Source organism: Benincasa hispida, chromosome 6 (genome assembly GCF_009727055.1).
Source record: "Benincasa hispida cultivar B227 chromosome 6, ASM972705v1, whole genome shotgun sequence".
Taxonomy (NCBI): Eukaryota; Viridiplantae; Streptophyta; class Magnoliopsida; order Cucurbitales; family Cucurbitaceae; genus Benincasa; species Benincasa hispida.
In genome coordinates this window covers 38708645-38718086 of record NC_052354.1, presented here as the reverse complement: position 1 = coordinate 38718086, position 9442 = coordinate 38708645, and the positions used below count along the sequence as shown (strand labels likewise).

The window sequence follows — 9442 nt, the reverse complement described above, 5'->3', positions numbered from 1 at the left end:
AATTAAAAAAGACAAAACAATAAGTTTATCTATGTGCTGCTGGACAACCTAGAAAATGGGAATAAGAAAACCCATCTTTTTGTTTTCTAAAAATTGTATACAATTTTTAGAATCTGGAAACATCAGAAACGAAAAATAAGTAACAATAATCATAAAACACATAGTTCTAAAATGAAAGAAGAAACAAGATACATGCACTCGACAACCAAGAATGTTAAGCAATAATAGTCACTCTTAGTTGACACTCGATCTTTGTTGCAGTACCTTAAGGCCAACATATCTGCAAAATTATTTTAAAATTCTTAGTTTATGGACATAAATTCCAAGGAAAGTAAAATCTCAACTACATCTAGGATTATAAGTATTAAATGGCTTTAGAGGATTAGAAAATCAATTTAAATGTCAACAATACTATTATATTGAATTGAGGAAGTTTATCTTTATTATAGGTTTAGTCATAAAAATGGCATAACATATAGGTCTAAGTTTATTTTTTCAATACACCTCTATTTTTTGTAATTATAATTATATTAATAAACACTACTTTCATCAATTGATTTCTTTGTTGAGTACTTTTAAAAATTAAAAAATAATTTAATAATTAGAAAAAATAATTTTTTATTTTCAAAATTTCGTTAATAATTCGAGTGTTTAGTACTTAGAAAAAATGGGAAGAATTGTAAAAAAGTCCTGAAAAACAATCCTAAATTTTAAAATCCAAATGATTTTCAAATGAAGTCTTAATTTTGCAGATTTCTAAAAAAGATGTAATAGACCACTACAATTATAAACATTTTTCAAATAAAAAAATCATAGACCTTCTAACATTATACGTTTTTTTTAACTTTTACAAATTAAAACAAATGAAACTTATTATGACACCTTTAATTTTTTTTTATAATGGATCTATATGCAACAAATGATTTGAAAACACAATTACTAAAAGATATATAAGAACTCACCGGCCAAGCATCATGAGGGTGGCCATAGGATTAGTTCCCGGTGACTCAGAGAAAGTTGAGCCATCAACAACACGCAAATTTTTTATTCCGATGACTTTATAATTACCGTCTACAACTTTTCCGACCAAACATCCTCCATGATAATGCCAATAAGTAGTCACCGTTTTTTGACAATATTCTCCAACGGAGCTATCATTCGACAAATTTTCCGGCAAGGGAAGCCCCAAAAACTGAAATCCTTTATTACCCTCCAAATCATGGGTCTTAATCTTTTCCATGGTTTGCGTTTTAAGCAAATCTCCCATTTTTCTTACTCCTTTAACACATCGAGCAAGATCATCAGGATGTGAATAATAATTGAATCGAACAATGGGACTCTTCTTCACATTAGTGGAGGAATTCAATCGGAGTGAGCCTTCAGAATGAACCTCCGAGAATTTTCCAACAAACATGGCTAAGCTGGGGACAATGGAATTGAATTGAGGAGGAAGAAGACTGAAAGATGGTGGAGCAAAAAATGGTGAAGGGCTAGCAAATGATTGTATATAGATATTGTCTTGTAAAATTCCAACAACTTTTACAGAGGAAGGAACCAATTGGAATGGAAGGATGATGTTTGTCCCAAAACGGGGATTGTCCGACATGAATTCACCGACATACGGTTGGTGGAGGACGACAGGTAGTTTTAAGGATGAAAGATGAGATTTTGGGCCAACCCCACTTAGAAGGAGAAGTTGAGGGCTTCCAATGGCTCCTGCACTTACAATTATCTCACCTTTCTTGCGAATGAATGCTCTGTGTAACTTCCCTTTTGAATCAGAATACAAAACCCCACGTGCAGATAAACCTATATGAGTTCAGAGTGAGAATAATGCATGACCAAAAAAGTATGAAAATTCAGGATTAATATGATCAGCATTTCGGATTCTATTTTATGTTTTCAGTTTTACATTCAACAAATAACTCGAATTCTATTTTTAGTAAAGTTCAGCAAAATTGCTTAGTTCAGCAAACTGAACTTTAAAAACCAAGTTCAACAAACTGAACTTTACCAGCAAATAACTTGGATTACATGTTTTCAGTTTCACCAAAGTTAAAATGGGAAATTTCTCTCCAAAATTATATCTTTTTCCATCAAACTTATTAGTTGCAGGGCTAAGATTCAAAACTCACTTTGGTCTTACTTCAAAATTTTTCTATTTTGCTTGTTTAACTTAATTATCATGTATTCTATTTCAATAAGCTATGTTTATTAACATCATGATGTAAATATATATTAGAGAATCATATAGGTTGGTTAGGTTCATACAGCTATTAAGTTACAAAATAATATCACAATTAAAATGATTAATTGACCGACCAAAGTTAAGGAATCAAAATGATTTGTACAAAATTTAAAAGAAATGAAGACTAAAAATATAGTTTTAAAATCAAATATTAAATAAGACTAACCAGAGAAGAGGATTTTCTGGACTGTGGCTTCAATTGCAACTTTAATATTTGTTGGTTCAGCCTTATTAAGAAGCTCAACAGCTCCATGTCTATTTCCTTTATCATCAAAGATGGAACCTCCAGTTTTAGTTCCCACAAGATGTCTCAAATCAAACCCATTATCAGGGACAACACCAGCTTCCAGTAACGCACTTCTAAAAGCAGATTGCCAAGCATTCAAAATTGGTCGAGATGCCACGGTCTCTTCAACCCATTGATAAGCCTTCTCCACCAATTCCATGTCCCAATCAACACCTGCAGTTTCAAAGAACTGTTGATGGCCACGTGAGTAAAAGCCAGCATTAACCATGCTTCCGCCACCAAGGACCCGCGCTCTTATGTTCTCTACTCCATCCTCAGAGATGAAACGTTGGAAGGGATTTTTACCATCATCTCCAGCAGCAAAAACGTTCAATAGACCTTGTTCATTCAACACAGAAGGATATTTGTTGGGATCACTACCTCTTTCCAGAACAAGGACTGAGAATTTTGATGATAATGTTGCAGCTAATGGGCAGCCTGCTGTTCCTCCTCCTATTATTATGTAGTCATATTCTTCTTTTGCTGGTAAATCACTGGCCTTATGTACAAACTTCATGTACCTAACATCTGAAAAAAAGGCAGTGCAGATCAATAAGAATGTATTAATTATGAGACAATTAGTTTATAATTTGAGAGGCAAATTTACCTTGATTGGAATGGCATTGTAAGTGAGAACTCCTAATTGAGAGATAGAGATCATAAGGCTGAGTATGAGAATGGTAGCCTTAGAATGCTCCATGGTTTTCAAAGCTAAATGTGGTAATACAAGTTTGTTCTTAAATATTTATATAGACAGAAAGTTTGACTCTTAATTTGAATGCATGTAAATGGTGGTCAAGTTTAACTATCATTTTTTATAAAAAAATTTAACTAGTCTTTTATTGTGTGCGATCAATTTTTCAAATGTAAATTTTTTATATACATTTTGTTTGAGAAAATGATTAAATTTTGTCATTAAAAAAAAAAAAAAATTATTACACACATTTACATCATCCAAAAAATTGTTAAACTCTTTCCTTTTTTTTTTTTCAATATAATTTTAATTATATACTTTTAAACTTTGGATGATTGTATCATTAAAACTTTGGACTTTTTTAAATATATCAAATTTCACTCTTTTCCAAATTTTGTTCAATTGCTAAATTTATAACTTAAGTAAATTAAATTTCTAATTTTTCTAAACCAATTAATTTTGATGTAATTAAATTTCTAAATTTTTCTAAACTAATTAATTTTCATCTTTTTTTTCGATGACTTTTGAAAATCCATTCATGCATTAGTTCTCATATGTGTTGATTTCTTTAAATGTCGACTTTATAAAATAGACGATTATAGTAAGTAAATACATGTATGATTCTAAAAGAAATTTTAGTCAAAGTCCAAATTAATTCAATTACGAAAATTTAGGGGTTGAATTCATATAATTATAAATTTTACATGAGACTTGTTCAAATAAAATCGTAATGAGAGTGTAAATTGATGTATTTATAAAAGGTTTAAATCGATATAATCTCTGACATTCAAGTGTGTAAATTGATATGTTTCTTATTTTATATATGACTTTCTACCATTCCTTTTGAATTACTATGATTTCTAAGAACTCCAGATTTTTAGGAGAATGAGATCTTTGATCTGAAATATCTCGACAATTTCTTGCGATTATGGGCCTAAAATATATTTAATACAATGAGGTAGAACATTTTAAGAAATTGGTCTAAATGGTTTGCTACTTTACATATTTTGTGCCCACTTTGTACATAAGCATAAGTGAGAATTGAATAGGATATCGTAATTATTATTATTACTATTATTTTTGCAAAAAAACAATAAATTATTATCATCATTGTAAAATAATGTTTTTTTTTTTCTTTTTTAACAAGTCACAACTTGAGGATTCAATAAGTAGATATACCTGATCATTTCAGTTATGTTGACACAATCTTAATACCTCAAACAAAGAAAGAGAGACTAGAAGAAAGCCTTCCAATTTAAAGCAAATAGAAGTTATATCATAATTGGTAATTATTTTAAAATTATATATATATATATATATATATATATGCTTATATATATCTATATCTTCGTCTATGTATATCTTATATATATCTTGTATGTGTATCTATATGTATCAATGTATGTGTATCTATATGTGTGTGTGTATGTATGTATCTATCTATCTATGTATGCATGTATATATATATATAATATAATATATATATATATATATATATATATATATTTTACAAAATCGACAATTAAAGAATATAAAAAGAAATGAAATCGACACACATATATATACATCGTTCACTAATGATGTTGTAACTACGTCCACGGGACGGATGGAGAGAACAGTATTATTAGAGAGAATGTTTTCTGAATATACGCTTCTAGGGTTACGGAGTTTATATAGCGCACTATCTGAACCTTAGGATCATAATCATAAATAACTATAAATAAATACATATGTTAAATACGAATTTTGAATACACAAAAGTGAAATCCCGTACTTAGTCATTCGAAATGTCAACAAATAAATTCATATATACAAAGACCGGAAAAGTTGAAAAATTGTTCCTCATGATATATATAAATAAATTATTATCTTCCTGAAAAATTATATATATATAATTTTAAAATAATGAGTAACCCAAGCAACCAACTGGTTCAGTTTCAGTTTTTTAATTTAATAATTATTTTAAGCAATAGTGACACAAATTTCTAATATATTGAGGGAATTATCACACACTACATTATAAATGAAAAATTATATATTTATTCGAAAAATAAACAAATTATTCTCTTTCTGATCCAGACTTTATATATATACTGGATGTTATTTTATATTGTTTGCGAACGATAACCATAAAAATGATAATGATAATTATCTATTTATTTATTTTTTAAAATATAACCAATTTGGCTGTATCTAAAAAATTAATATTTTTTCTTTGCAATATTCACGTATACTTCTAATCTCTTGATAATGCTATAAAATAATCTTATATTTAAAAAGCTTAATTAAAATTTAATCAAAAGCTCAAATGGAGATTAGCTTGTGTTAGTCAATGGTCCTTGTTACTCAATATAATGGAGACATTTCTTCTAAGTGATTTCCACGAAAAGATTTCTATTTTTCATCAACTAAGGTCCTACTATTTTATTTTTTATTTTTGGTTTTTTAAAATTAAACATATTTTCTCCATATTTCCTCTATATTTCTTACTCTAACATTAGGGTGTCAAAAAAAAATCCCTAGGATATTAAATCTTACGTAGATGGTCACCATGGATTGGACTCATGACTCCTTAGCTCTTTGGTCTTTTTTATGTTCAAAACAAAAACTAATTTTTAAAAATTGTTTTCTTTTAGTTTTCAGATTTTGGCTGGACTTTTTAAATTATTGATAAAAAGTAAATAACGAAGGAATAATTTTGGATGTAGTAGTAACGCATGTAGGCTTAATTTTCAAAGTCAAAAAGTCAAAAATCAAATGGTTACCAAACGGTTTTGAATTTTAAGAGAATCAACAGTTTGATCTGCTACCTTAATTATTATCAAGAAAAATTAATATGTTCTTATTAATGTTGCTCTAATCTAATTGAATTGGTGAATGAACTCAATTAATCCATGGTAGGAAATGAATACATATATATAAAAAAGTGACTATTTGTCATTTAATTAGGAAAAAGACCATGAAGTTAATATTTAAAGAATAATGTAGGGGAGGATTAAATTAAAGAGACTATTCTAGACAAGTTGAAAGCACATGCTCACATATGTAAACTTTTCAATTTCAAATTCAATGGCGAAAATACTCGTCGATATGTCGATATATTCTTAAATCGAAAGGTTCTATATTGATATTAAATATTTATGAATATATTCAACATATTTTATAAATGCTCGTAAAACATAAAAATGTCATCTATTTAATCAAGGTGAATGAGAATACTAATGATAATAACCACAATTTAGTCTCTAGTAAAAATAACTTAATTATTAATTTAATTCTTTTTTAAAATTTCATAACATCGACATCCATATTTTAATGGTTATTTTAATTAAGCGTAGGTTGATGATTTAAATATATTGTTATGAATTATATAGTTACGTGTTGATTAGCTAGCACAATGGTACCCATTATCTCATTTATTTACTCTTTATTTTTATTTTTTTGTTCTTTTAGAATATAACAAAAGATATTGAAAATGATGGGGTTGAGCAAACTTTAAGAACAAATTTTTGGCTGGTTTCACTCATTTTCCTAATTAAAGTCTTAATATAATATATATATATATATATATATATATATTATATAATATAATACTCGCTTCTCCAACAACCATTATCTATACTTCTAGAAATGTCAAATTAATACATTTTCAATCCATCTGGGGAAAAAAAAGCAAAAACAAGAAAATAAAAGCAAGAGAATAGAAGAGTCAAACTTTAGCATTCGTTACACAAAATTAAAATTTGTTCAGATTGTTTATTTGATCTCTATCGTTGAAGAAAGAATAATTTAGCACTTAAAGAAGATTACCATTATAATTTATTCCCAGTGGTTTAATAAAACTTTGATAAGAAGTCTGCAGGGAATTTTAGCAAATCATAAATAGTTTTTATGAGATTTTGTCAAACTATATATACGATTAAATTTTAACTTTTTGACATAAAAGGTATCCAATTTGTTCATGTATAGTAGACGAGCTTGTTTTTTATCTCGTGCTATAATAAGGGCTTTATCAACGTCAAACCATATGTACTAAAGTCTAGTTTTCTTTAATCATAGAGATCAAATTTACATATAATATTGAGAGTTCTTAGATTAAATATAATTGAAGACCGACACCACTTAACAAATATAATAGAAGAGAACTAAAAATTAAAGTCGTTATTTAATCTTTAACCATCTGACTTGTTGATTAATGGACCTCTTATATATATATTCAGATTTTCCTTTGTAAAACATATAATATATTATTCAAATTGGTATGTAACTGGTAAGACCTAATCGTGATTAGAATAAATTATTTTAAATACAAAAATATATACATATATTTAACTTTACTATCTGAACTCTTAGCCAAAAACAATCACAAGTCTTAATTCTTTTATAAAATTGATAAATCTCAATAAATTTATACAGGTGATGAATTTATATACTATGTTACATGTTCAGCTAATATCTCTATGTTTAATAATTTATTGAAAAAAATCTTTGTGGGGCAAGGAAAAGATATAGGACTAAAATTTATTAAAATGTTTGGCACTCCTCAAAATGTGTGGGTCGCAACTTTATAAAATTAAATCAATGTTGAACAAATTGTTATATTCATAAAAATATTAAAACTAATAAATAACCATTTAATTGATATAATGTACAACAAAAGATATAAGATTTGATCGATAAAAGAAAAAAAAAAAAACCATTTAACATTTGTATAAAAATGTTAGAAATCTTAATTAACATTTTTTATTTGGAGAAAAAAATCTTAATTATATTTGTATGTGTTTTATGTTTACAGTGGTCATATTTTGCCAACAGTTTATAGCTTCACAATCAATATTATGAAAATATCCGTTCGTTCCACACGTTGGAATAATCAAATATATAGAAATATGTATATGATACCAATTGTAATAGACAGGACGATCAGGGATAATATCTACGATTATAGCAACTTTTTAAAATAATTGCATATATGGCAAATATTGACCGATCAGCTTAAATTTCGTTTTACTTTTTCAAAATTGCCCTCGCCTTGCCCGGTTTATACGTAAGCTTCAGGAAGTCTTCTTCTTCGTGCAGTGTTCTCCAACGTGTTTTCTTGTTTCTTTCCTTCTTCATATTTTCTCGCATACGTTCTTCAGATTTAAGCTTCATGATTTGGTCCAGGTTTGAGATTTCTTCACCACAATTTTTATTCTTCATATTTTTTCTCCACGATTTCTCCATATTTCGGGTTTTAGATTCAAAGTTCCAAGAAGCTGCATTCACTATGTTCTTGATTTAGGCCGAACGGAAGGGATGTTTGGGGGATGGTGAAATTTCCGGCAACGATGGTTTTGGTGGGCTAAATCAGTGAAGAAAGGAACTTATATGAATTGATTTAGGACTTGTAAAGGTGATAGGTTGACTCGTCACTCGAATTACGAATGTTGAATAAAAAACATTGATAGACACTGTAATAACAAAATACTAACAACAAGAAATCAAGTAAAGACACACCGGAGTTGGTAACTTTCGATGATAAACCACTAGGAGGCAATATGCTTAGGAAAGATAATTCACTAATATTATGGAGTTAAGCAATTACAACCTAGTACTTATCTGTAATACACCGACTGCTACAGTAACTCACGTAGAGTCCAACTCACAAGTCACCCGAACTCCCCATAGATCCCTCTCAATTGTAAGTAGGCTCCCCCTAAGTATGATAATATTAGTTTTGGACACTTTGGTTTCCGACAATATGTGAGACTTCTCTCCACTTGGTTATCTTTCTTGTAACTCAGTGAACTCCCTTCACTGACTAATCTTAGATCCTCCCTATGATGGAGAAATCCTTCTTGAGAATGTAGTCTTAGGCTTTTCTTTAGATCGGGAATCTCTTCTCTTCAACGATGTCTTAGACTACCCCTAAGATAAAAGATATCTTGAAGTTCTTGAATGATTCAACCAATAAATACGTACAACATAATAAAGTGACCAAAGATCAAAATACCATGTTGCACAAATCGGCCAGAAGGCATCTCATAATGGACAAATGCAACAACCCTAAATGAGAGTCATTATTATCCTTTTACAACCGTGATCAATTAAGGAAAAAAATTCAATTTTTTTTTTCTTTTTGTCAGAATAAGGTTGCGCCATAAAAAAGAAAATATCGAACAATATACGTATGCGCAAAATTCGAAAATAAAAATATTCCACATATAAATTT

The 9442-nt window shown here is 28.6% G+C and overlaps 1 protein-coding gene across 1 annotated transcript; it reads right to left on the bottom strand.

Moving 5' to 3' along the window:
- Positions 1–234: 234 nt before the first annotated feature.
- On the bottom strand, positions 235–3234 carry LOC120079226 ((R)-mandelonitrile lyase 1-like). The gene is made up of 4 exons (XM_039033386.1): positions 3143–3234; positions 2415–3064; positions 963–1809; positions 235–280 (listed from the first exon to the last, which is right to left on the bottom strand). The coding sequence occupies exons 1-4, from the start codon at positions 3232–3234 to the stop codon at positions 235–237; spliced, it is 1635 nt and encodes a 544-aa protein (XP_038889314.1).
- Positions 3235–9442: the final 6208 nt, after the last annotated feature.